The 25,116-nt window shown below is 57.0% G+C and overlaps 5 protein-coding genes across 5 annotated transcripts; 3 read left to right on the top strand and 2 right to left on the bottom strand.

Moving 5' to 3' along the window:
- The first annotated feature begins 34 nt into the window (after nucleotides 1-34).
- BJ171DRAFT_498457 (Metallo-dependent phosphatase-like protein) lies at nucleotides 35-2,591 on the top strand. The gene is made up of 8 exons (XM_053110373.1): nucleotides 35-106; nucleotides 369-492; nucleotides 771-923; nucleotides 1,122-1,346; nucleotides 1,517-1,660; nucleotides 1,775-1,896; nucleotides 2,071-2,149; nucleotides 2,358-2,591. Exons 1-8 carry the CDS (start codon nucleotides 87-89, stop codon nucleotides 2,406-2,408), a joined length of 918 nt encoding a protein of 305 aa, XP_052968118.1. The 5' UTR covers nucleotides 35-86; the 3' UTR covers nucleotides 2,409-2,591.
- Nucleotides 2,592-3,510: 919 nt separating this feature from the next.
- On the bottom strand, nucleotides 3,511-6,870 carry BJ171DRAFT_580112 (uncharacterized protein; the record flags this gene model as incomplete). Its single annotated transcript, XM_053114012.1, has 7 exons — nucleotides 3,511-4,214; nucleotides 4,398-4,584; nucleotides 4,796-5,054; nucleotides 5,183-5,355; nucleotides 5,574-5,827; nucleotides 6,117-6,510; nucleotides 6,814-6,870. The coding sequence occupies 7 exons, from the start codon at nucleotides 6,868-6,870 to the stop codon at nucleotides 3,511-3,513; spliced, it is 2,028 nt and encodes a 675-aa protein (XP_052968117.1).
- An 860-nt stretch (nucleotides 6,871-7,730) lies between these two features.
- BJ171DRAFT_561684 (Sec63 Brl domain-containing protein) lies at nucleotides 7,731-16,368 on the bottom strand. Its single transcript, XM_053113241.1, has 18 exons — nucleotides 16,112-16,368; nucleotides 15,988-16,007; nucleotides 15,724-15,901; nucleotides 15,446-15,546; nucleotides 15,265-15,374; nucleotides 14,991-15,171; nucleotides 14,801-14,907; nucleotides 14,590-14,718; nucleotides 14,292-14,492; nucleotides 13,992-14,196; nucleotides 13,293-13,835; nucleotides 13,090-13,206; nucleotides 12,869-12,927; nucleotides 12,571-12,722; nucleotides 10,839-12,383; nucleotides 10,226-10,734; nucleotides 9,318-10,012; nucleotides 7,731-9,084 (listed from the first exon to the last, which is right to left on the bottom strand). The coding sequence occupies exons 1-18, from the start codon at nucleotides 16,252-16,254 to the stop codon at nucleotides 7,789-7,791; spliced, it is 6,291 nt and encodes a 2,096-aa protein (XP_052968116.1). The 5' UTR covers nucleotides 16,255-16,368; the 3' UTR covers nucleotides 7,731-7,788.
- BJ171DRAFT_498453 (ER-to-golgi vesicle protein transport Sft2) lies at nucleotides 16,369-18,298 on the top strand. Its single transcript, XM_053110372.1, has 8 exons — nucleotides 16,369-16,868; nucleotides 16,971-17,044; nucleotides 17,218-17,271; nucleotides 17,371-17,456; nucleotides 17,546-17,663; nucleotides 17,783-17,841; nucleotides 17,918-17,960; nucleotides 18,132-18,298. Exons 1-8 carry the CDS (start codon nucleotides 16,673-16,675, stop codon nucleotides 18,174-18,176), a joined length of 675 nt encoding a protein of 224 aa, XP_052968115.1. The 5' UTR covers nucleotides 16,369-16,672; the 3' UTR covers nucleotides 18,177-18,298.
- A 182-nt stretch (nucleotides 18,299-18,480) lies between these two features.
- BJ171DRAFT_498450 (uncharacterized protein) lies at nucleotides 18,481-25,108 on the top strand. The gene is made up of 22 exons (XM_053110371.1): nucleotides 18,481-18,825; nucleotides 18,964-19,046; nucleotides 19,142-19,180; nucleotides 19,254-19,325; nucleotides 19,426-19,550; nucleotides 19,769-19,853; nucleotides 19,966-20,061; nucleotides 20,285-20,422; nucleotides 20,539-20,750; nucleotides 20,827-20,952; nucleotides 21,114-21,272; nucleotides 21,433-21,517; nucleotides 21,642-21,815; nucleotides 22,054-22,150; nucleotides 22,292-22,396; nucleotides 22,508-22,653; nucleotides 22,741-22,881; nucleotides 22,967-23,042; nucleotides 23,244-23,418; nucleotides 23,540-23,635; nucleotides 23,856-24,688; nucleotides 24,884-25,108. Exons 1-22 carry the CDS (start codon nucleotides 18,570-18,572, stop codon nucleotides 24,934-24,936), a joined length of 3,372 nt encoding a protein of 1,123 aa, XP_052968114.1. The 5' UTR covers nucleotides 18,481-18,569; the 3' UTR covers nucleotides 24,937-25,108.
- The last annotated feature ends 8 nt before the right edge of the window (nucleotides 25,109-25,116 follow it).

The raw sequence follows: 25,116 nt of genomic DNA, 5'->3' as shown, positions 1-25,116 counted from the left end.
CAGGCGGCCCAACGCATCATCCCTCTGGTCTTTCATCTGAGCAAGCGGCCACTGCATTCCTGTTCCTGGCGGCTCCTTCGACGATCATGGGGAGCGATCTGGACAGGTGGGTGTGGTCTGATGCACTGCTGTGATTGCGGATCATCCGAGGCAGCCGACGGGCCGCCTCGACTGAGCGGACAGCGTCCGCTCTTGTTCCTCCCGCTCCTGTGTTGGTCTTGGTCCTGGATCGTCTTGACGTTGTTCATGCCATTCACTCGTCCGGAAACTCGCCCACGCCTGCGCTCACGCCGACGCCAACGGCCCTCGAATCTGGTGTAATCACGATCGCCATCGGGTGGGCCCTCCGCCGCCCGCTCCGCGCACAGACAAATCGAGCAACTTCGGCGATGCGAGATCATCAAGGAAAGCGAGGTCAAGGAACTATGCAATAGAGCCCGAGAGATCCTGGTGGAGGAAAGCAATGTCCAGAGAATCGCTGCTCCTGTCACGGTACTGTTAATTGTGCAGTCAGTCAAATGCCTTGCGCAAATGGCTCCGGGGCTCCGTCCTTTCGCCTGGCCGTGTGTCCGCCTGCAATCCTCGGATGGTTCGGCTCATTTGCTCGCCCACTTCTCTGGCGGATCGCTTTGACCGGAATCCGGGTGGTCTTGCTGATGGCTCCGGCTCCTGATCGATTCGCTCGGCTGATTTGACGCTCGTGGATTCACCAAATATGCGATTCTCCCGGCCCTGCCTTTCCGAATCTCTGCGTGGGGGAACCACTGCAGATCTGCGGCGACATCCATGGCCAATTCTACGATCTCAAGGAGCTATTCAAAGTCGGCGGCAAGTGCCCCGACACCAACTACCTATTCATGGGTGACTTTGTGGATCGCGGCTTCTACAGTGTCGAAACATTTCTGCTGCTGCTGGCGCTGAAGGTAAAGTGTTTTGAACTGGAGCAAGGGGGCCTCGGATGACTCCTTCGACTGCTCTGCGAGATTGAACGGCGGGCAGCGGCCATCGCTACATGGAAATGGTGCTCCCGGGCCGATCTGATCACAGGGTGGTGGGAATTCCGGCCTTGCCATGTCTCATGTCTAAGTCGTTCCCGCTCCCATCACTGACGGCGATGCTAGGTGCGGTATCCTGATCGGATGACGCTGATCCGTGGCAACCACGAAAGCCGGCAGATCACCCAAGTCTACGGATTCTACGACGAGTGTCTCCGCAAATACGGCTCGGTCAACGTCTGGCGCTACTGCTGCGAAATCTTTGACTATCTAAGTCTCTCGGCCATCATTGATGACAAGATCTTTTGTGTCCATGGCGGTCTTTCGCCATCGATAACAACTCTGGATCAAGTAATGCATGGCAGTCGTACAAATAGAGAGAGAGAGAGAGAGAGAGAGAGAGAAAGCGAGAGAGGGGTGTGTGACTTCCAGATGGAAAAGCGCATGTCGTTCAATGCTCGTTATCACGCAGTTTCTCAGGCTAACCACCGGTTGCACCTTGGCACAACCGCTGACTGCAGATCAGAACAATAGACCGGAAGCAGGAGGTTCCCCACGATGGCGCCATGTGCGACCTGCTGTGGTCCGATCCCGAGGAGATCGAAGGATGGGGCCTCAGTCCCAGAGGAGCCGGCTACCTCTTTGGAGGCGATGTCGTGGGCCAGGTTCGGATTGTGTTCTGAGGCTCCTACAGCGTCGTGCCATATCCTGATGGGCCTGCTACATCAATGGCAAGCGACCAGACGACGCCTGATTCAGATCTCTTCGCCGATGCTCAGTTCCTTCACACCAACAATCTCGAGTTAATCGCGAGAGCGCATCAGCTCGTCATGGAAGGATACAAGCTTATGTTTAAGGATACCATCGTTACGGTGTGGTCAGCGCCAAATTACTGCTACAGGTATGCGGACACTTCACTTACGAGCAATGGCGATGTATATGCGCTCGAGCCTGGCCTCGGTGTGCTTGTGACTGCCGGATCCAGGGCACCAGCGTGTGCAGCCACTTTCGCACTGGACTCGGCTCCATCACCCTCGGATGGCCTTTCTGATGCCCTTTTGACTGCTGCGCATAGATGCGGGAACGTCGCTGCAATCTTGGAGTTCGATGAGCACCTCAACAAGAATTACAAGCTCTTTGAGGCAGCCCCGCAGGTACGGCGTGGCATTTGTAGCCATGACACACATCGGGAGAAACCACCCCCGCCCCGCACGACCACAGTCCAAGCCTGCTGGGTACCTGGGACTCCATTTCCGGAACTTGGAACTGAATTGATGTGGCTCTCTGCGACTGGCTGACTCCTGTCGACATATGCATTTCTCCTTGCCAATGGATCGACACCCGGCCGTTCAATGCCTTCAGGAAGCGCGCGCGATACCCGCAAAGAAACCTGCTCCCGACTATTTCCTGTAGTTGTGCGTTGCATTTGGATGACTGTGCTCTGGTCGTGCGTGCTTGATTTTCGGCAGCGATGTGGCCGCCGTGAGTGGCAGTTGCTTGCGCTCTAGCTTTCCTACCCGAGCCATTCTTTGTGATGGCTGATCGTTTTGTGACAGGCACTGGGCCTTGACCTAATACAACTTACAGTCAATGGAACAGTCCCCGCCTTCTCTGGCATCAACGGCCGTGAATCACGGATACACTACCGACAGCTACAGAAGCAGTCTCCCGTTTCAGTCCATGGGCGCCGTAAAAAAAAACTGGTGTATTCTGTTGGCACGACCGAGCTGGCGGTGGTGGATGTGCGCGGTCGAAGCTGGTTCAACGCGTCCGAGTCCACGACAAAAGCCATCAAGGCTATCAGAGGACAGAAGTCCCCTGAAAGCCCGTTTCTATGTTGAAATATACACTTTCAAAGGAATGACAAAAGCAAGCAAGCAGCGTGAGAGGAAGAGCAGAAGCGATCGGAAGCACAGCGAGAGCGGCACAAGCCGACACGAAAGGAAGCAAGGCACTGAGAACAACCCAAAATACAGCTCGCTTACGCCGACTCCCGATCTGGAGCCAGCGGGACGAGTAAATACGAATGACTGCGAGGGAGAAAGCCAAAGGGCTTGCAAGGGAAGGGGGGGGATAGAGAGACAGAGGAGACTGTCATTCGGCCCTCACTGATCCGACAGCATGCTGCGGGGTTCTGCAAGAACTAAATAAAGACAAGCAAAGTGTGGCAGAGAAGTAGGTGAAGAACGATAGAGATCGTATTAGACCTCGGAGATGTGGTAAGAAAAGCCCGACCAAAGAGCAAAAGAGGTTGCGGAAGAAGACGAGAGGGATTGAACCCAGGGCTAGGTTCAGTTGAGTTTGGTCATAAGGACAAGAGGTTCGGTCGTCGGGTTTCGGATATCCGGTTTCGGGTTTCGGGTTTTGGGTTTCGGGTTGGGTTGCGTAGAACAGGAGTTCAACACAGACATAATGAGGTTCGAGTCAGAGGGGGGGAGCTATTGTCGAAGGTAAGAGGCTCTTTGGCTGCAAGGCTGCAGTTCAGGAGGCAGTAGCAGATACGTCGCTGCCAATGTTACGATCCATGGTGCGAGTCGTTGGAGCGACTGGTGAAGTAGCGCGTATAATTAGCAAACGTCGACAGCGGCGAGCTATCGCCGCCACTGCCGTGGCTTGCGCGACTGCCGCGGCTCGAAATGGTGTCGCGGCCGGCCTCGTGGATGCGCCCGGTGCCGATGAAGGACTTTTGTGTGTTTGGCGATGACGACAGCCCGTTGGGAGAGAGAGTCGATGGGATGGGCGATGCGCTGGTGCTGCTGGCGATCGGATAGGCGCTACGAGGCGAAGGGTTGGAACGAAGGCCTGACACAGGGGACCCACTGTTGAGAGAGCGGGTCAGCGACAGACTGCCGAAGCCAGAGGCCTCGTGGCTCACAGAGCGGCTCATCGGTAGGGACGCAAAGCTGGGAGACGGCGTGCCGCGGTAAACGGCTCTGGGGGCTTGTGTCGGCATCTGCGGGGTGGCACCACCGTCACCAAGCATCAGAGCGTCGGTCTGGAGCGAAGGGCGGCGGGTTGATGGAAAGTATTTCGCCTTTGGAAGCTCCTGGTGCGACAGGACCGAGACCGTGTGTGTGCCTCGGACAGTTGCTTGGTTGAGTCGCGGGGTCTGGATTTGGATTGCCGCGAACTTTTCGCTCGGGTCTTCTTGGCCAGAGTTGGGCCGGCTAGACTCCTTGGATTGGATTGGAACGAGGGCCACCGGACCGTGCTTGGGAGCTGCAGTTGCAACGCGTCGCCGAAGGAAGCGGGCCAGCATGAGCCCGGTCACGACACGGACAAATGAAGCATGGTCAGCGCTGCAGTCCGTCCAATCATGAGCGACACATCCCAGTACTGGCAAGCCTCCAGAGTCATCTCATCAATGCAGTAACATCGGACCACGGGGGATGGAAACCTTACCGCGTTGGGAGGCTCGGACCACAGCATTGATCCATCCAATCAGACCGATCTGGGTTTCGCAGGAGAACCTGTACGGCGAGGTACTGGGTCGAGTCACTTTGAAGGCAAACTTGGCTTTGTTGTTATCGTCGTCAGGCAAAATCGAGAACCCTTCCGAAAGGGTGAGGACATGAATGGGATGCTTGTTCTAGAGACGGGTGGAGAGGGGGGATATGTGCAATCAGTTGCGTACACAAGAGCCAGTTGCCAGGCGCAGCACAGTGCATCCTGCCCGCAGTGTAATGTGGCCGAGTGACCATCATATTCAGGCTCCGGGTGACTTCACGGGCCGCTGAGCTCGACCAGCCGATCACCGTGCATGGGCCTTTCAGGGGCTGTGTCTGCATTTGAGCACGTACCTCTTGGGATTTGAAGATGAACATCGAGTCTCCGATCACCAAACACCACCGTTTCTTCCATACGACTTCGTTTCCGACCTTGACCATCAGTTGGCCCTCGTAGTCCGTGTTGCTAAAGTCGTGCACGTTTACGTGCAGTCCTTCGACCTGGGGCTGAGATGATATGGAGGCCGTACTGAGCCGATTGGTCTGATACCGGGGTGAGGGTGGCTCCAGCGAGTAGTCGCCGCTATTTGACTGACTCGGGTTGCTGTCGTAGCTACAGGGCACATACAGTCTCAGTTAGCTGCACTCATTGCTCAACGAGCGTGCGAGTGAGCGCAGTGATGGGCGCAGTGCAATCGCGATGTCCACAAGGGTCTCAGGCTTGTCGACATGTTGACTCACAAGAACGGCTCGGCAGTGTCGGGTGTGGGTATGTGTGGGTCGTCAAAGGCGTCAAATCGCGGAACACCCGCCGAGGCTGTCGATCCACTCCAGCGAGCATCCGACCCAGAGGCACGGGTGTTGTTGGCGTCCAGATAGTCGCTGAGGGTGAAGGCTTCGGAGATGGCTGAGGCCTGTCGATGCAGCAGCGGGTCGGTGCCGGACTGGCAATTCGAACGATCCGCAGCGTTATCCGTATCGGACGCAACGGTGCAATATGGCATGAGTGGCGAAATGCGAGCATGCCAACCAGGAGCACACACACTCAAAGACACACCCTCGCCAACACACCCACTGGCAGATAGATTCACACAAATGCATGCGCAAAGCTCAAGCATCACCGAGACAGTACCTTGGCGGCTCCCACTCTCGACGGTGGTGGTGGGGACGGCGAAGACGAGTACGACAGATGCTGGGGCTGTGTTGAGGACGGGTCGCTTTCGCTTGGCAGCGCTGTTCGCGACTCAGATAGGCCTAGCTCGCACTTCTTTTTCAGCTCCACGATGCTTTGCATCAAGTCGATCCGGAGGGTCAAGCTCTCGATGCCGAGGTCGCGCAGCGAATTCAGCGTGCTCTGAAGCAGCTGGGCGCCAGTGACGGCGTTTTCTGTGTACCGACGAGATGGATGTCAGACTCGGAGACGGCCAGGACACAGCCCAGCGCACAGCCGGGTGGCGGAACACAAACTACGGGAGGGGTACCAAGGCAGGGCACCATTGTACCGGCCCATGGCGTGCAGCCACACAACTCAAAGGGTCGTGGGGTCACCATCTATGCCCGGCGGAAATACTCGAGTATGGGACGGGGCGGAGGCGCTGGCAGTCGCAGCGGGGCTGGCAGCAAGCAAGCAAGCAACCGGGCAATGGCATGCGCTTGGGCTTGGGCTTTGACCTACCGACAAAGATCCGTGTCACATTGGCGTAGCCAGTACTGATGAGCCATTGCTGGACCTGGTGAGGCGACCAATCGGTGGGCTGGGCTGACGGAAGCGAGTTCACATAGGCAACAGGGTTGTTGATGCTGGCGCCGCGAGCAGGCGCCGCGAGCTTGATGCTTGCTGGGCGAGCGGCTGCCGACTCGGCTGGGCTGTCGGGCCACTCGTCGTTGACTTCTAGGAGCGGCTGGATACTGACGTTGCGGATATTTTCCGGGGTGATGAAGTTGGCAGGAAACAGGCCGACTTCGCCTCGAAGATTTCGGCCCTTCCACCAGCCGTCGCCGAACAATTCGTCCTTTTCGAGGACCAGGATCGGCTCGCCGACCATAAAGTTGACTTCATCGGGCTCCTCCTGCAAACACCGAGGGCAAGGTTGAGAGGCAGAGAGAACAGGGTCAATGCAGGCATCAGAGGTATCAGCCAGCCAGCGGATTCATCCTGGGAAAGAGACCGGTTGCAGCAAGCACCGAACATGTCGGATAGCAAGAGCCGTGATCGTGAGGCTGGCCAGCACCGATCCGATCAGCGGTCCAGGCTCTGCTCAGTAAATCTTGAGACAGCACATGTGCGCTTGCAGATGGGGATGCGTGGGCAGCCCGCGGCTGCTGCATGCGACGGAGAACGAGGTCGACGACCGACAGAATGGCAAACGTACAGCCACGAATGTGTGCTTGCCGAATACGACAAGCGGGGGATTTTGCGGGGAAACCATGAGGCTTGCTTTCAGCCAGACAGGGCGGTGGAGCAGCAGGAGGAAATCGGGTGCTGTAATCGCACGGTTGGCGGGGACAAGTGCTGGCAGATGGCGATCGGGTGAGGGAAAGGAGATGACGATGCAAGTCGAGGCAATCGACCCAGGCCGGAGTCGTGGCTGGTCGGCGGCGAGAAGGGGCGAGAAGGGGCGAGAAGGGGCGAGAACGGGCAAGAAGGGGCGAGAGGCGGCGAGGGGAGAGAGAGAGAGCAGCACACAGGAAGTACTGCGTGTGTGTGTGTGTGCATGCGGGCCGAACTGCGGCGTGTGCACCCAGAAAGCGAGGACGCCTTTTCCAACAGGCGGGTGTGGCAAGTGCAACCCAGCCGGAGCAAGCAAGGAGAGACGCCGCCGCGCGACCATCGCACAGAGCACGAAGGGGCCACCCTGGCTGGGTCTCTGCACGGCAGCGCAGATGCACCGAGCATGGGACGAAGCCATTCGACTGACTGCCGCATCGGCCTCCAAGCCGTCCGCCCAGGCCGACTCCAGCGACCCCGCAGGATCTCGCAGCGACCGCGCGGGAGCCCAGCACCACCAGGAATAGCGCCCCCAGAACAAACGCGCACATCGAACATTGCACTAACTCTGAAACGGTGGCGCACGGCCACAGCGCCCAGCCAGAAAGGAGCGACGCCACACACACGCGACACTGTCGCTGCACAGGCACGCTGCTGGCAAGGCCGTCCGGGAGGGATTGGCCTCCGCCGCGACGCGACCGCCCGATTCGATGTCACACCTGTGCAACGCAAATGGCGCCATCCACCCCCTTTCCTTCTCCGCCCTGGCCTAGTCGGAGGCGAGCCGCCTCAATCGGCTTCTCCGTGGCAAAGGCTGCTCGAGCGTCTATATTCCTAGCAGGCCGCATTAGCCTCGCATTCATTCGCCGAGACGCGCAGCGACTGTGAACTTGATCACGGTGCTGCGGTCCAGGCCGCGGTAGCCATCGCTCACGACGTCCAGCCGATATTCAAAGTCCCCAGGCTCCGTTGGGGATGTGAACTGGAGCGAGGTGCTCATGCTCTGCGACTGCGAGCTGCCTCGGTTGCGGCCGTCGCTGCTTTGAGGAGCGGCCACGCGTCGCATACCCAGCAGCTCGCGGCCCTCAACGCTTTCGTCCGCGCTTTCGGAGAGCACGACCCACCAGCCCTCATACTGAGCCTTGGGAAACCGCGGCGACGAGATCTTGTAATCCTGTTGTCCGCTCCAGACATTGGTCTTGTACGGTCGCTCGCGGTCAAATCGAATGTGGATTTCGTACTCTTCGTCGCGATTCAGCACCCAGCGCGACTCGTACTGCGTCGCGCCCTCCACTGTTGCTGTGATCTTGAGCAGCGGGAGGTTGTGGACCATGCGGACGGCTTCCTGGTACATTCCCGTATCGAGTCCGCTCTGGCGCAGGGCCTGTCCAATATCGTCGTTCGGAAGCCGGGCGAGCGTCTCGATATCTTTGATCCCGCGCCGAGCCAGCTTGGCGATGGCCTCGGCAGTCATTCCGGGCACCTGCAGCAGCGTCGAATCCAGTGGCCACAGCGCCTGCTTGATGCACTGCATCGTGTTCATCACGCCCAAGGACGTGCTGTAGAAGCCTTCGACAGCACTAACGTCAACCATGGCCTGCATCAAACGCACTGCCTGGTCAAGGACCGAGATCTGGTCCGTCGAATAGTCGGCGCAGGGCATCGTCGACAGGCGGGACAAGTGTGCCTGGAGCAGCAGGAAGGACTTGAAGTGCGGGCTGTCGAATCCCTGAACGCGTGGGATTCCTCCAAACGGCCCCCGGGCCTTGATCGAGCCCAGCTGAATCGGCAGCAGCGCCTGAAAGCTCATGTTCAATTCGTCCTCCTTGTGGCGCACCGGAAGCTCTTCGTACTCAGGCACATCGCAGAGGATCTGGAGCAGCGCTGCAAAGTCGCCGTCGGGGCGGTCGCGCTCGTCTGTGCCAGTGAAGCGATAGCCGTCTGTCAGTCGACGGGTCAGCAAGTCCATCGTGCGGTAGTCCAGGTAGTAGTAGCTTGCGATTCTGCCGAATGTTGTCGGGACCATCTCCAGTGGCGTCTCAAACTCGATACATCTTGCATTGGCCAGGTCCTCCAGGATGCGGTTGACGAGTCGCGACAGGAAAATGTTGATTCCCTCTGGCGAGACGTCCTCGACTCCATAGTATGCAGGATTCTGCAGCAAAGGGAGGTGCGTTCAAGTGAAACGCGGACAGGAGCAGCGAGGCGATGGCTTTGGTGAGCTTGGCAAGCATGCAGCAGCTAAGTAGCGCAGACGTAACACGCTTCACGAACGCTGTTTCCGCTGAACGCTGCTTCTCAGCAAGTTCCTTTCAGCAAATCACAGATCGAGTGCCCATGTGTCTGTGAATGCTGGCCACAAGGAACGCATTCATGGGCTTCACTTACCATGTGCAGCCGCCGGTAAAAGTACGTCCATGTCAAATAGTCGACCATGTCCTGCTTGGACCGGATGGTGCCGCCAACGACCTCGGCATTGATGTGGTTGTGCAGACACTTGTGCAGACTGCTCTCGACCGGGAAGGGCTCGTGAAGGAACTTTTTGTAAAAGTTCTTCTTCGAGTCCTGGACAAAGACACAGGCAACACCGTGATTGTCGAACTGAGGGCGGCCGGCGCGACCCATCATCTGGAGCACGTCCGTTATTGGAAAATCGACATAGCCGTGCGTCTTGGCGTCAAAATACTCGGTGCCCTTGACGACAACAAGGTGCGCGGGATAGTTGACTCCCCAAGCCAGGGTGGAGGTGGCAATCAGGATTTGGATCTTGTTGTTCACAAAGAGTTCCTCGACAATCTTTCGATCGCCTTCGATCAAGCCAGCATGATGGAGCCCAATGCCGAATCCGAGGGAAAGCTTGAGCGCTGCGTCCTTGACCTGCGACAGGATGCCCTCGAGGTCCTCCTCTGCAAGCTTCAGGAACCGACGGGGGTTCTCGTCCAGGGCGCAGAAGGCAATCAGATCGCGCGCGGTCAACCGAGTCTGGCGACGGGAGGACACAAACACAATCACTGGCTGGGTCGGGGAGTGCGTCATGATGGCAGAGTACGTAGGCTTGTTCATCGAGATCATCCTGGGGCAGTCTGCGGGTGGAAGCGTCCGGGCAGGATCCCGAGTCGCGGCGGGTTAGGGTCGTCGCAGATGAGATGGCGCACAAGGTCGCAGAACAAACGATCCCGGCGAGCAGAGGTTGCAGCAGAACCAGCAGCGAGCACAGAATCTTGTGCGCCAAGTCTTGCTACCGGGCCGCGCCACATGTGACTCTCTCGTTGCCTCCGCTGATGCCATTCACTTACAGTGCTTTCCAGGGAAGCCGTCAATGTAAATCTCAAGGGGCACAGGACGGACAGAGTGCTCAAAGTTGAACAAGCCGACATCCTTGATGCCCAGCCAGTCGCCAAGGTCGCCGGCGTTGGCCAGTGCAGTGCTGAGTCCAACGATACGAATTCCAGCGCCCGTTTGATTGGCAATGTAATTCATGCGCGACACAATGACCTCCAGAATCGGGCCGCGGTCTGCGCCGAGCAGATGGATTTCGTCGATAATCACCAACGAGACCTTCTGGACGTAGCTGCGATTCTGCCAGCTGCGGCTGATGCCGTCCCACTTCTCGGGGGTTGTGATGATGATGTCGCCGCGCATCAGGGTTTGGATGTTGGGGGTTACGTCGCCGGTCAGCTCCACCACGCTGCGGCCCATAGGCTCAACGAGGCGAGCCCTCCAGTCGGCAACACGCTCGCGCACAAGCGCCTTCAGCGGCGCAATGTAGACGACTTTGCAATTTGGCTTGTCTCGGAAGGCCGCCCTACGATGCAAATCGTCCGAGCTTCTGTTAGCGGCGACAGGAGCATTGGCAGTCATGCTCCCACCACAGATCAGCACCAGCGACGCCTCGAGCCAGGAACTTACCACATGGCGAGTTCAGCCGCAACGGTTTTGCCGGAGCCGGTAGGCGCACCGATAAGAACATTGTGCTTGGTGCGATAGAGGGTGTGGAAGATTTGGGTCTGCACAGGGTTGAAGTACTCGAATCGCTTGCGGCAAATGTCCTCGAGCATCGGATTGTTCAGGGCCGAGATATGCAGGGGCTGTAAATCTAGCAATTGGGTGTGGGGCGTGCGGTTGTGGCTCGGCAGGATCAGGTGCTTGAACGAGATCGGCACGACTGTTTCGGAGCCGATCCACTTGTCCGAGACGGCGCGGATGAAGATCTGGGGCGGCAGCTCGTCCACAGTGGACTCGGATCGTGGCACAGGAATCGTAAAGTTTAGCGTCTGGGGTTGGCTGGCGAGCTTCGGAGTCATCAGGAAGTATTCCGAGTGCAGAATCTCGGCGACTTCGGCGTCCTCGACCCAGATCCAGAAGGGCTCGACACCTCCGTGGACCCGGGGGTTCCAGACAAAGTCCGGCGTCACCTTCAAAGACACTTGGAGGACGGTGCGGGTGATTGGCGCAATCGTAGCATCGAGCGCAAGGCGAGGGAACTGCTGGACGCACTTCTCGATGGTTGCGCCCATCTTGCCGTGGCGCACGAGCTGCCCAAGATCGTTGGCTGACATTTCCCGCATCTCCTCGATCGTCAGGGGATGCTCCATGGCCTCGAGCTTGCTTGCGACTTCGTAGGGCAAGTCAAACTGCAGCAGCGAGTGCTGGAACGACCACATGCGTCGATCCACAGACTTGCACAGCGAAAGGATCACCGCGCAAGTGGGGCCCCAGTTGCGGCTCTGTGCAATCTCAAAGAGCGCGCGCAGGATACGGGCCGAGTTTTGAGCCACGTAGGCAGAGTCCGAAACCAGCGCAAAGTCCTGGATGGGGATTCGAGAAATATATGACTGCAGCAGGATGTTGGTCTTGCCGTGGCTGTTTTCGGTACCGCCCTTGGCGACACAGACACTTTGGTGCTCGAGCGCCTTCATTTCGCCGCCTTCCTCCTCGCGGACCTTGATGTTGTCGAACTCACTGCTCAAGCTGATCATGCTGAGGACGTCGGCCTCGGTCATCACAGGGCGCATCATTTCGTTGAACACCTCGATACTAACGTGGCGGATGTAAAAATTGCTTGCAATGCGACCGAGGTCCTTCGGTGTCAGATACCCAGTTGCTTCGTCAAAGTAGATCATCTGGGCCTTGGAGAGGGTTCGGGCCGCGGCCGTGATCAAATCGCGGCGGCGGCGGTTCAAGACAGGATCTTCCTGCACTTCGTTCCAATCCAGGCCGTACTGCAGCGGATTCTTGCGCATGCGGACATAGAGATATGTGTACGACAGCCAGCGGATGGCTTCGTCCACAGTCGTCACTGTGCCAAGCGATACTTCGGCGTTGAGATTGTCAAAGAGGTGTTGGGCAAAGCACGATTCGATCGGGTGTTGCTGAGTCAGCGCCGACACGTAATGGTTCAGCTTGTCTTGGCTCGTCACAATAAAGGCTTCGCCGAGGTCTTCGTATTGCGGTCTAAAGCAAGGACGGTTGCGATGGGCACACTTCAGTACAACACTGCAGCCGGGCAGGAGCAAAGGCTGGAAGAGTTGCGAACCGGACACACCCACACCGCTCTGAGACCCAGTCGAGCACTCGCGAGCATACACAGCATCAGAGCCACGAAGCAATGCCTGCACTGGCCGGGGCAGTTGTCGCTTACCTGCCAGCACGACCAAATATCTGGAGCACGTCCAGAATTGACAGATCCACGAATCCGCCTTTGGTAGAATCGTAGACTTGCGTGCCCTTGATGACGACTGCGTAGGCCGGTAAGTTGACACCCCATGCCAGCGTCGCGGTACAGCACAGGACCTAAAAGTTGGCCAAATACCATCGAATCAGTGATGCTGCCGCGCATCTGATGAACAGTCGGTTTGTGGCCTTGCACAGCACACGAGTATAGCAGCCCATAGTGCAGCGCAGGTGCAGTAGCCCGTCGTAGATGCAGCAACGCTTGCCTTGATATAGCCCTTTTCGAAATACTGCTCAACCAGACCACGATCCGAACGCAGCATGCCTGTCAATCAGGCCAGCCCGGTTAACGATGATTCGGTTCACGTGTCAGTACAGAATAGCAGACGCAGATTCAGTCGACATCAAAGCATGTCCCCTGCATGGCTCAATATTGAGCGGACCCCAAGGTGGGCGAAGGGATCATACGTGTCGGCGACGGACATACCTGCGTGGTGGATGCCGAATCCAGACGCAAATAACTCCTTCAACTCCTTGTTCTTCGATTTGGCCACGTTCTTCTGCGCAAAGGCATACTGTGGGTCCGACGACGCATCAAACAGGCCTGGGAAAGGAGTTTGGATCGATGATGTGAGTGACTCTGGGGCAGGCCAATGCCGCGTTAGGATGCCGCGTGGACACGGGACTCACCTATTTCTCCATTGTTGAGGGCCTCGTCTCGCAGCATCATGGAAGTTTTGACTGTGTCTTTGCGCGAGTGCACAAACACCATGACTTGGTGGCCATCGCGCACCAACTCGATCACTTTCTCGTAGCAGACCTGGTTCATGTACTGCTTTGAAGTCGCGCCACCAGCCTTGCCCTTGACTCCGATAAAGTTCTGTTTCAGCGGGACAGGACGGAATCCAGAATCAAAGTAAAACAGTCCCTGGTAGGGGTTGACGCCTAGGAACTGGGCAACATCCACATAGTTGGGCAGGGTCGCCGAGAGGCCGACGATTCGGATCATGGTCTGGCTGGTCTCGACCTGGCGCTGCGTGCGCGCCACGATGCTTTCGATGACTGCACCGCGATCTTCGTGCAGCAGGTGAACCTCATCGATGATCAGCAGGCGCACTTTTTGAGCGAGCTCTGTGTCGCCGGTTCCCTTTCGGGTGACAACGTCCCACTTTTCAGGCGTGGTGACAATCATCTGCGTCGACGCAAGCTCGGCTCGCGTGAGCTGCATATCACCTGTGGCAACGGACATGGTTGACACAGTCAGAATCGCAGATGCTCAAAGTCGGCGACCTCGTGGATCGTGTCTGCGTATCGCGGCAATGGCCCGTCGACAAAGCAGCCGCAAGCAGCCAGATGCGTTGCCCAATCCGGACAACGATCCGCCCTTACCGGTCAGTTCTCGAACGGCGACGCCCAGTCCGCCTTCGTCCTCGCTGCCGCCGATTCGGCCAGAAAACTTGCGGACGACTTCGGCCGCCAGAGCCTTCAGAGGGGCAACGTAAACGATTTTGAAATCATTCTTTTGGAGCCGGCCATCGACTCGATATTGAGCGAGGGTGCGTAGGACCGTGAGCATGGCAATATCGGTTTTACCCTAACATCGGCCATCAAAGCAGAAGGAAGGGTTAGCCCAGACCGATGCAACGGCTGGTATCAACCCCGCGACAAAACATTAGGAGCATAACATACCGCGCCTGTAGGAGCACAGACGAGCATATTTTCGTTCGTGTGGAAGGCGATCGGGAACACAATCGACTGCACGCGATTGAGGCTTTTGTAGCTTTTGTATGCCCGCTGGGAATACTCGTCCAGAGACGAAATGGGGACGGCCTTCTCGGTCGAGCGAACATAGCTAGGGCGACCCGCGGGAATGACAATCTCTTCGTATTCCTGGAAGAAGAAGACATTGGCCAAATCAGCCGGGCACCGATACGCCGATGCACTGATGCACCGATGCACCGAAATGCCACAAGAAAGCGGGACGTACCTTGTACTCGTTGCGCACGCTGCCCACGGGGAGCGAAAACCGTGTCCCGAAAGTCGAGAGCATAGAACCGCCGGATCCGGAGCTGTAAATGTTTGGGTACTTGGGCTGCTCGGGAATATTGGTGGATTCCTGTCGTGGTTGCCGTTTTAGTACGGCCAGTGTCCGTGCCGTTTTGATGCTCGACAACATCGTGATATGCCCACACACTTACAATCAGAGGAGCGGAAGCTGCATTGGCCAGCTGCTCTTCGCGAGCCCTTCGCAAGTAGTCGCCGTCAAAGCCGAGTAGACTGGATGCATCAGCCACCTTCGGCTCAACTGTCACGGTGGGAAGTGAGGGATCAGCATCAGCCGCTGGATATGCGGGCGATAGCATAAATGCCAAACGAGTCTATGCATACCAGCGGCCATCTTCATTTTCTTCTTCTGCTCCTTTCGCTGCTGTTTCAACTCGACCTTCTCGTGCTGCGACATCACGGTCACTTGCGAGCCATATGCCGGCCGGTGTGGAGTCGCAGCTTGGTCGCTTTTGACCTCTGGCTGCTCATCTCGGAACAGATCCTTCTGTGAACGTCCCTGAGCCTGGATCGCAGGCGAATACATGTATCAGCTACTGGCATATCGGGGGGCGGCGCACGGTCGCCGTCCCTTGGTTGGCACAAGTGCAGGGGCTACCTCGGACACAATGTTCGATATAATCAGCGTCCGCTGTGTGATGAGACTGCCAATAAAGTCAAAGTTGCTGAAGCCCAGTAGATCGCAGAAACTTGACTGGATCTCGTCGTCTGGCAAGGCAAAGAACGATAAGGTGAGATGGCCGAGCTTGACCGACAGAGGCAAACGATGCAGCACATACCAGACTGGTCTGATCTGAGAGTGTTGAAGATGTCAATACAAAGCTGCTGAGGATCCATCGTATCGGCCTCGGCGAAATTGGCCAGATGGTGCTCGCACTGTCTGTGGATGGAGCGCACCAAAGCAGAGCAATCAGCAGGGAGCGATTATTCATTCACAGGCTGGATCGTGGTTCCGGCAGCAGGAAGCAGATTTGCTCTGGCACAAAGCCACAAGTAGGGCGAGGGGCCGTTCATCGTCGATGTCGGTTCTGTCAGCGCCTGGGACCGGCTGACCCACCTCAGCAGCCAGTCGCGATTGAATTGCGGCTCTTCAACTTGCAGCGTCTGCTGGGGCTGGAGTTGGTGCGTCTCGCTTGCTACATCGGCGAAGACAGGTTCATCGCTCTTGGGCCACGCAGCAATGGCACGAAGATACTCGGGGGTTTTGTAGTCGACGGTCTTGGGCAGGATGTGGTCTGGGTGCCGACGACGGAAGCGTGAGATCACGGCCGACGCCAACCAGACATCCCGGCGATACGCTGGAATCGGTGCGAAACGATACCTTTCTTTTCTGCGCTGAATCTGAGCAAGCAAGCAGGATTCCGGGATAAACATATATGCTCAGTTAGGGCAGCTGCACGCGGCGTCGCTGGCGGTCGGATCTGGGTGCAGGAGCAGCTGCCTACCCTTTTGCACGTCGCTGCTCAAGAGCGTCAAAGAGATTGTCGATGAGAGAGGTCCAGCGCTGGGCCGGGTCGGGCTGGCCCGAGGTGCGGTTGCGGTTGAGGTGCTGGCCCAGCAGGGCGTCGAAGCCGTCGGAGAAGCTCATGGCGACTCGAAGGCAGATCAGCAACGCAGTCGCTGGCCGGGGAAGAGTGGTTGCGCTGCGATCGCTTTTGGGTGCCCTTGACGGCGCAGCCAGCTGCCCCGACGCAGCCGGCTGTCCCGGCTCAAGAACCTGTCCCGCCGCAAGCGACTTTGGGCTGCACACCGCATCCCTGCACCGCTGCATCTCCGGATTGCACTCGCAGCATGCGCATTCCCCAGAGCCGGCCCTTTCTCTGGGCCGACAACGACGATGCTCGCCCGCTGCATCCACGAGCATCGTCGCTGCCACATCGCCGTGATGTCGCCTGCCTCGCTGTGAGCTATCGCCACGTGACCCTCCTGCCAAGGATCGGCTCGGAAACATCAGCCCACAATCCGTTTCGTCCGCCTCTCCGCTTCTCAGCATTGTGCATACCAGCATGTCCAACAGCACCGAGCAATCCTTCCGCGACTCGCTCCGCAACTTCAATCAGAGCCGGGCCTCCAATCGCCCGACTGGCTCTCCCATCATCCGGCTGTTCACCGACGGCAGCAGCAGCAGCAGTTCGGCGGCTGCCCAGGACGATACCTCGGCGTTTTCGAGCCTCCTTGGATCTGTCCGCACCGGTGCCCAGAGTAACTATCGCAGTGGCCATGGCGGCTCATTGTCTTTGGTCGCTTTTGCAAGATGCTGCTCCAGCGCCTCTAATCTTGGCACCGTCCTTCTTCGGGATATAGATGCCCTTTCAAGCGTCGGGCTCGTTAACTCGGCGGAGCAGGAGGAAAGCTTCTTCGGCTTGACCTGGACGCAGGTATGTGCGGCTTGTTGATCCACTATGCGTCTGCGTTTGAAGTCGCTGGCTAGCTGCTGCTGCTGCAATGCCACCGTCTCTGGGACTTGTCTGAGCTGCCGCCCCCCCCCGGCCTGGTCAATGCCGCCGCTGACACCCGAGGCCTTGGCTCTCATTATCAACTCTGCCCACAGCGATGTATTGGATTTGCAATCTGCATGGCTGCTGCAGGTTTCTCTTTTCTGCTGGTATGTTCCGCGCTCTTTCGAGACCGAAGCTACGTGGGACTCGTCGGATGCTTGCAGTTCGGCTGGCGAGCTCACCAGCTCCAAATCTGGCTTCGACAGGCATTTGTTACTCTCGGCCTCATCGCCATTTCTCCTGGAAAGTTTGCAACCTCCTTTACCCTCGGAAGTCTCTTCTCTCTCTTTGGGTCAGTGGCCTCAGGCTCGGCGTCAGCAGATCGACAGCTGATCATCGTGCTCGTCGCCGTGGCTGACTTGCTTCTCCCGTCTGCAACAGCGTGGCTCTCCTGAAGGGACCCTATTCGCACTTCAAGCATATGATCTCAAGCGAGCGACTGCCTTTTACAGTGGCCTATGTCGGAACAATGATCGCGACGCTATATTTTGCTGTCGGGGTGTGTATTCGAGCCCACCTTTGCATCGCACCGGGTCCTGGCAGAGTCTTGGCTGGTGGTGGGATACCCTCCACAACACCCTTTGTCTGGAGCCTTCTAACGGCCTTGATCGCGCCCAGGTTCGGTCCTACTTCCTCACCCTCATCTTCAGTATTCTTCAGCTGGTGGCGCTCCTCTGGTAAGTACACCGTTGTTGCCAACTCAGTTGACGAGCGAGGCTGTTTCCTAACCGCCCACGTCTGGTTTGCCATCAGGTACTTTGCTTCCTACATTCCCGGCGGCACCAGCGGTCTCAGGGTATGTACTATAACGATCGACATGGCAATCCCGACCGGTGGTTTGATTATTGAATCTGCGTGTTGAATCTGCGTGTTGAATCTGCGTGTTGAGTCTGCGTGTTGAGTCTGCGGCAGCGCCCGCTGCGTCCACTGTTCGCTCATCATTGCCTACCTGACTCCAACACTCCAGTTTATGGGACGGGCCGCTGGCGGTGCCATTGGGCTGCCTGTCTGAGAAAGCGACAGCACTGCCCTCTTGGAACCCGTTGGGATCATGCATCCCTCTCCAACAGCGATAGTAGAAATGCGCCCTGTTTGAGCGATATCGCAAGAGCAATACATTCTGTTGAGTCGCAATCGCCGGGTGTCAGCTACGATCGTTCTTGAGTTGGCTCCATCATCCGCATCGTCGGTATCATCCGCATCGTCGGTATCGTCGGCAGAATCGCAGTTCCGTTCTGATTCTGAGCAGAAACGTGACAGACACATGACCAGGTTCAGCCGCCCTTGCTCATGCCCCGAAAATCCAGGTTGGCTCTCGACAGCACAGCGGTCGATCGACGACCCGAGGCCAGAGCGCTTCCGACCCGGCCGAATCTGACGAGCCGAAGCAACCTCCCAACAGGACATGCCGCACGACGCCAGCATCTCGAAGCCGGAGATCGAGAGGCAGCTGCTCAACGAATTGGCATGTTCAAGCTGTCCTGTGACTCCTCTGCCGCCTGCTGTCGGTCGCGACGCTGCTTCCGAGATCCCCGTTGCTACGGAGTCGGCTCTGGCCAAGCTCGGTGCCGGCCGTGGAAAGCCCAAAAAATCTTGTGCAAAGTGTCGAAGCAGCCCAGACAGCTTTCGAGGACTCGGAATCGAAGAGTGGATCGACCTCGGTGGGTTTGTGTGGGCCAGTGCTTGCGTGGTGGCTGGACGCTTGTCTGTTGGGGCTATCGCTCGGCCGTTGCGGCTCCTATCCTTTCCTCTGCTCCAAAGTGCTCCTCTCACACTATCCACTTGGCAATCTTGGCTAGATGCGCAAGCTATGGCCCGCGAGAGCCTTGGTGCCGATCCCCGCAGTATGCAGCGCCAAGGTGGCGAACCAGTCGGGCTGAAGGCAAGTGGTCCTGCTCATTGTCACTTCCGCCTACTTTGCGAACTCTCCGATCGCCGACGATTACTTACGAGCGCTGCTCTCTCTGGATCAACTAGAACCTTGGAGCCACCTGCTACATCAACTCTCTGCTGCAGGTAGATTCTCTGCAGGCCGCTGTCTCGCTCCTCAAAGTTGCACGCCACTGACCAGCACCATCACACCGGATAGATCTGGTTCCATGATCTCAAGTTCCGCAGCTTAATCTATGGATATCGCCCACTCTACGACAGCGGAGAGACCGTAAGGCTCAGATGAAAGCTGTCAGCGTTGGAGCAAAGCGCCATACTGGGGACCCATGACAGCATTCTAAGCAAAAGCATATGATCTGTGGCCAAATCAGGATATCATTACGGAGCTCCAGAAGGTGTTTGCCCGACTCGATCACGGCATGCGTAAATGGGCCAACCCATCTGCGTTCATCGAGAGCATTGGAGTCGATCCAAGTGTGCAGCAGGATGCACCAGAGTAGGTGAAATGGGTTTACAGGGATATGTTGCGGCGGAGCCGGCTGGTCGTCAGCCCCTGGAAGGTGACAACTCAGAGACGGCAATGACGAGTAGCGGCAACAGATGATCATGACGAATGGAAGCCACGAATGATGGATGCGTGTGAGCCGAGATTAACGGTGGCTGATAGCAAGAATCTGGCCGTTGGAACTTCACGTCCACAATTGGCTGCCGCAGATTCTGCAAGCTCTTTATTTCGCTTGCAAGCCAGCAGCTCAAGAGCCACATGGTTGATTTTGATGGGAACACTATCAGCGACCGGGTAGGCGGCTCTATATCCGATCAACCATCGTGTCTGCATCAGGTCCCGGCAGCATTGTTGCGAGCAAGGCTGTCGGTACGATCGCTGACCCTGCTCGGCACCAACTCGACAGTTCCAAAGTACATACGCATATGTGACAACGTGCTCTAAATGTGGCTTTGAATCACGGAACGAGTCGCCCCAGTTTGAGCTGCAGCTTAACATCAAGGTAGGCCGTGTATCAGCCCCTCTCGGGTTCGATGCAGTGATGTCGTTCCACAATGTGTCGACTGACCATCGCCGACAACTTGGCGCCAGCACGGCCGATGGTCTAGAATGCCATCGGATCGCATGTGCACTGCGGTCTATCAGATCGGATGCCTTCTGCGAGTACAAGAACGATACTGACTGAGTATCCCACCGATGTCCCAACGGCTGTCCATGACCTCCAGGATCGAGGCAACCTCCACGAATTCATCGAGAGTTACCAGAAACCCGAAACATTGGCGGACAAGAACCAGTACTTTTGCCCGCAATGCTACGAAAAACGAGACGCCCTCCGACACACACAGCTGACTCAGTTGCCTACGGTACCGACGCGGCCTTCGCCCCGACAAAGACAGGCGTTGCCAACCACCGCATCATCAGAGTAGCCTCAATCGTCTGATGGTGTGTGGGTTCTCACAAACGTCGATATCGCATACAGGTTCTCAACATCCAACTCTTGCGCTTCATGTTTGATGAAAAAACAATGTCCAAAGTCAAGGTACACTCGACCATCTGGTTTCCGCTGACACTCAACATGTCCAGACTGTTGCTCAAGCACGAGCCCGCAGTTTACGATCTGCAAGCGGTTCTCTTGCACCAAGGATCTGACGCCTACGGCGGACACTACACCGCCAGTGTATACGACGCCAGGTGGGTCATCGAATACACGACTGGCTGCTGCTATGTTTCGGATGATAGAACATTGAGTTTCTCACTCGTCTTATAGGAATGAATCCTGGTTTCATTTGGACGATACCGTGGTGAAGCGGATCGACCCCATGGCCTTTACCAACTGGGACAACTTCAAGTCGTCGACCAAGACCAATCCGAACCCACCCGATGACGGAAAAAGGTGCGCCTTTGACCCATTCAGGCATTGTTCACTATTGGACACATCAAAATACGGCACTCAGTTACGCTGCTCTGGCACACAGCGACTTTCCAGTCCAGTGCCCCATCATGCATGGCTCGCCTCTCATCACTAACGTCCTGCGCAACCGATCCATGCTTCAGCTTCTGCTCAGAGAAAGTGTACATGTTGAGCTACAAGCTCAGGAGCGACGCAGGACTCAGCGACGTTGCTTTACCATTCGACTTGCCATCGTCCATCTTGTCTGAAATCGAGGCCGATGATGTACCCCTGATATCTCAGATCGACCAGTATCAGAAAGAGTAAGGTTTCGTCACTGCTGTCGTAGCTGTCATCGCTGCATATGCTGTCATTGCTGCATTTGCTGGCATTGCTGTCATAGTCGCTATTCGCATGCACATGCCTCGTGCGATCCTCATATCGAGAGCAATGAAGCATCTTATTGGCCATGTGAATCGACAGGGAAGACCGGCTGGTAGCCAGCATTCGTGCCCTTCGCGATGCGAAGCTAAGCATCATCGGAGAAATGCCATCGCGAGAGGAGGATGTAAGATGTCGAGAAGCGTGTATGCGCGTTGCATGATTCGATGCTTGAAACGCCGCCTGCTCGTCTCGATTCTGTGCTGATAGGATTTCCACAAACTCATCCCACCAATCCATCTACGCAATAGTCGCCGTCGGTCTATATACCAACATTGGAGCTCGAAAGATGGATGGAGCTGCCCGAGATTGTTGGCGGCGAGTTGGTGAGCGGCACCAACACTGTCTTAAACTGCACCTCGCTGCTGTGTGCACACGGCCATTTTGATCCGAGCCAAATCAAATGCTCCAAGCGAATATCGCAGGTCGGTGCTGGCGCGGTGTGGAGCCGACAGGAGAACGAGAGCCGTGCACCATGCCTCCTCGAGCTGCCAGACACTCCCCTCGAACCGACTTGTACCTGCATGCTGTGGTGTGAATGTGGCTCACGTTCACAACGACGGCGCTCTGCCTTCTCGGTTGATTCAATACTGCATCGGCCTTGCTTTGACCGATCTGTATGCATGCAAGCTGATTCGTGTTCTCTCGGTGATGTTAACACAGCTCGCCGCGGCATGTATCGAAACGAGTGGATACCAGATTAAGCCACTGCTTTGCACAAGTGACATCTGCGGGGTCTGTTGGTCGGAGAAATGCGAAGGTTTGTCTGTCACTCTGGCGACCCGTCGTTGTGCTTGGATTGCCCGATGAGCAGCACAAGTTGCGTCTGCCTCAGTCCAGAGCCACCATATATATCGCCTGCAGTGTCGCTGATGCACCTTGACTCGCCTCGCATGTGTAGAGATTCGGTGGCACGAGAGTTTTCAGGAAATGCGATCGTCCGTCACCAAGGCCTTGCTTGAGAGTGACCCAAAGACAATGTGGATCTCCAAGAGATGGCTCCAAGGTGCGTCCCGCTAAGCGGCGTGCGGTTCGCTCCTGCCAGATATGTATTTGCCCGTATGTGTGTCTGCGGCTCACCACGCTGCGATCCGCGCTTGCCATTTTTGACACTTAGACATGAAGAAACGGAAGCCCAACGGGCCGATTCACCCGATGGGAAGGCTTGGCGGACCACTGTCCGATTCATACCTCAGAGATGTCTTTTGTGAGCATAATGGTCTCGCTATCAATCCGTCCGACCGGACGCTTGTCTCGCTGAAGGTATTAGAGTCATGCGTGCTTAACGAGATGGGTGGCTGCCAGGTCAAGTTGCTTGTCGCTGAGTTTTGCCTTGATTTCTCGGCCCAGGTCCTGGACATTATCCGCAGTTTCTTCCCTGAAACCGACGCGCATGCCAAGAGCGAAGATGAGTGTATTCTCTGTCAAGAGCAACTGTTTCAACAGAACGAAGAGGAGGCACGATTGGAAAATAGGGCCAGACTCCAGAAAGTAAGCTGATACGCCGTGCCTTGAGAGAGTAAGCTGAGGTGATGAAGGAGGCGTGGTGCTGACATGTTCTGTTTACTGCGTCCAGGGGCCTCTCAGAGGACTCCTTGGTCGCCAAGAACGGCTCCCTGAGGCACATTCCGATTATCGGATTGTATCGGACGGTATGTACAGCGATGTGTGCACAGACATTGGCCTTGAGGATGACCTGCACCTCGGCACAGATTGCCGTGAAGATAGCAAAGAGCTCTAGCAATCGTCGCCGCCAGTTCATCAAACTCGATGGCGGAACAGACACACAGGCCGCTAGATCTGGTGGATCGGACAGTGCTCGAGTAACCGGGTTATGGCGGTGCATGGTGCAGCTTTCGTCCAGGCCCTGAAGCGATTCGACCAGATGAACATTCCGCCGGATATGAGCGCCAGCTCGATAAGCATATTTTGCGACCACGGCGGGCTTCTCTACGACCTTGGCCATCCTCGCGATCGGATGTCCGTTCGGTATGTGACTGAAGAAGAGTGGACCTTTCTCCAGACCGAGTGAGTACACGCAAGCCTCTCCATGTTTGAATAGCCGAGCTTCGTGGCTCCCGATGTGTCCGAGAATGGCGTTGGATGGCCCCCGACAAACGCGGCTGACGAAATTTCCCATCCTTCGTAGATACCCTTCTTTGGCTGCCGCCCAAGTAACCACTGACAGTAATGGATCGCCAATTGATGTTTACCCGCCGCCCTGTCACGCCTGCAGGCTCAAGAGGTAAATTATTGTTGCGGGCGAGCGTGATATCCGTGTTCCTGTCGCCGATGCCTGGCCGACTGCCTGGTTGACTGCCTGGTTGACTGCCGGAAAGTATCGAGAGGCTATGTATCAGTGCCGAAGCCGTGGGGCGATGTCACGCAGCTTCCTGTCGACTAGCAGTTTGAAATCTAACGCCGCATGCCTTGTGTCATGGCATGGTGTCGTGCCTAACATTAAGGCACCTGCAGTATAGCTCTGGGTACGTGAAGGTTCGAGTTGCACGCGCCGATGCTGTCAAAACCAACGTCGATGCCGATGCCGACGATAGAGACGAAGATGGCGACGATGAAATCAAAACTATGGGACGACGACCGAATACTAAGCGACAGAAGCTGGATAGCGTCTATCGCGGCGCTCGCCCGACGCCATCGAATCCCACCGCAACATGGCAGTCGGCAGGGCCACGAAGGGCCACGAGACTACAATCGATGACGTCCCGGGGATTCAAGCCTGTCCCGATTCACCCGGGAATGACAGTCCGCGATCTCATGGCAGAGATTTATCGCATATTCCATATTGCGCCATGCGATCAGCGACTCCACTTTGGCACGCACCGCATCAGCTACACCTCGGCTACCAGGCTGACGATTCCGCCTCCGCTGGTGTTGCCCGGATGCGAGCTTGCCGAGGACGAGAGCAAACCGACGCCCAAACTTGGAGCTACCGAGATGCCCATTGACGTGGACGCCCCGCCGATGCCTTCAAGCCCTCCATTTGCGATCAGGATTGTGTATACCGACCGCCATCTGGCGATGATGAGGCGATGCTGGAATGCCGACAGCATCGACCTGGAGCGGTTGCTGCATCCTTGGAACGACGACGACGACGATGATGATGATGACAGTGATGATAGTGATGATGTTGGTGACGGCGGTGGTGGTGGAGTAATGCAACCGATCGAGAGCGATAAGGTTCTGATCGATGATTTCGGCATTGGGCCAGACGACGAGATCGACCTTGAGGTCCTGGAGGCCGCGGCATCAGAGGTGATTGACCTCAGTGGCGAGACAGGTGAGTAGCGAGCTCGGGAGTGGTCTCGTCATTTGCTGTGGTCCCATCATGCTGTGGTCCCATCATGCTGTGGTCTCATCATGCTGCGGTCTCATCATGCTATGGTCTCATTTCTGCCATGACAATGCCTGCCATGACACCGCCTGCCATGACACTGCCTGCCATGACACTGCCTGCCATGACGCTGGTCCACAGACCGCGAGGGTTTCGGCGGCAGCCGGCTGTTGGGGCGCGGCGAGGGTTGGTGACGGCGCGGCAGCCCCAGCCCCAGCCCCAGCACCCGCCCCAGCCCTTGCCCGCCTGGCGCACTGGCTCTTGCGCGGGCGAAAAGCCACTTTCGCCCCGTTCTAAGCCTCACCTCCCGTCGCTCTCGCACACAACCCCATCGCCGACGGGTAAATACATCTTTCGTCTCCTGGTTTCTTTGC

Source organism: Polychytrium aggregatum, assembly GCF_025602895.1.
Source record: "Polychytrium aggregatum strain JEL109 chromosome Unknown BJ171scaffold_12, whole genome shotgun sequence".
NCBI classification, from domain to species: domain Eukaryota; kingdom Fungi; phylum Chytridiomycota; class Chytridiomycetes; order Polychytriales; genus Polychytrium; species Polychytrium aggregatum.
The sequence above is the reverse complement of the archived record's forward strand: the minus strand, read 5'-3'. Positions and strand labels throughout refer to the sequence as shown.

Bases quoted from the DNA above. Each gene is read 5' to 3' on its own strand.
- BJ171DRAFT_498457 (XM_053110373.1), top strand. From the start codon at position 87: ATGGGGAGCGATCTGGACAG. The intron at 924-1,121 runs GTAAAGTGTTTT...CGGCGATGCTAG, and splicing joins TGCTGCTGCTGGCGCTGAAG to GTGCGGTATCCTGATCGGAT. The intron at 1,347-1,516 runs GTAATGCATGGC...CGCTGACTGCAG, and splicing joins CGATAACAACTCTGGATCAA to ATCAGAACAATAGACCGGAA.
- BJ171DRAFT_561684 (XM_053113241.1), bottom strand. From the start codon at position 16,254: ATGAGCTTCTCCGACGGCTTCGACGCCCTGCTGGGCCAGCACCTCAAC. The intron at 16,008-16,111 runs GTAGGCAGCTGC...TTGCTTGCTCAG, and splicing joins GAGCAGCGACGTGCAAAAGG to ATTCAGCGCAGAAAAGAAAG. The intron at 14,719-14,800 runs GTAAGTGTGTGG...CAACCACGACAG, and splicing joins CAGCTTCCGCTCCTCTGATT to GAATCCACCAATATTCCCGA.
- BJ171DRAFT_498453 (XM_053110372.1), top strand. From the start codon at position 16,673: ATGTCCAACAGCACCGAGCAATCCTTCCGCGACTCGCTCCGCAACTTC. The intron at 17,045-17,217 runs GTATGTGCGGCT...CTCTGCCCACAG, and splicing joins TCGGCTTGACCTGGACGCAG to CGATGTATTGGATTTGCAAT. The intron at 17,842-17,917 runs GTAAGTACACCG...GTTTGCCATCAG, and splicing joins CAGCTGGTGGCGCTCCTCTG to GTACTTTGCTTCCTACATTC.
- BJ171DRAFT_498450 (XM_053110371.1), top strand. From the start codon at position 18,570: ATGCCGCACGACGCCAGCATCTCGAAGCCGGAGATCGAGAGGCAGCTG. The intron at 20,751-20,826 runs GTGGGTCATCGA...CTCGTCTTATAG, and splicing joins GCCAGTGTATACGACGCCAG to GAATGAATCCTGGTTTCATT. The intron at 22,397-22,507 runs GTGCGTCCCGCT...TTTGACACTTAG, and splicing joins CTCCAAGAGATGGCTCCAAG to ACATGAAGAAACGGAAGCCC.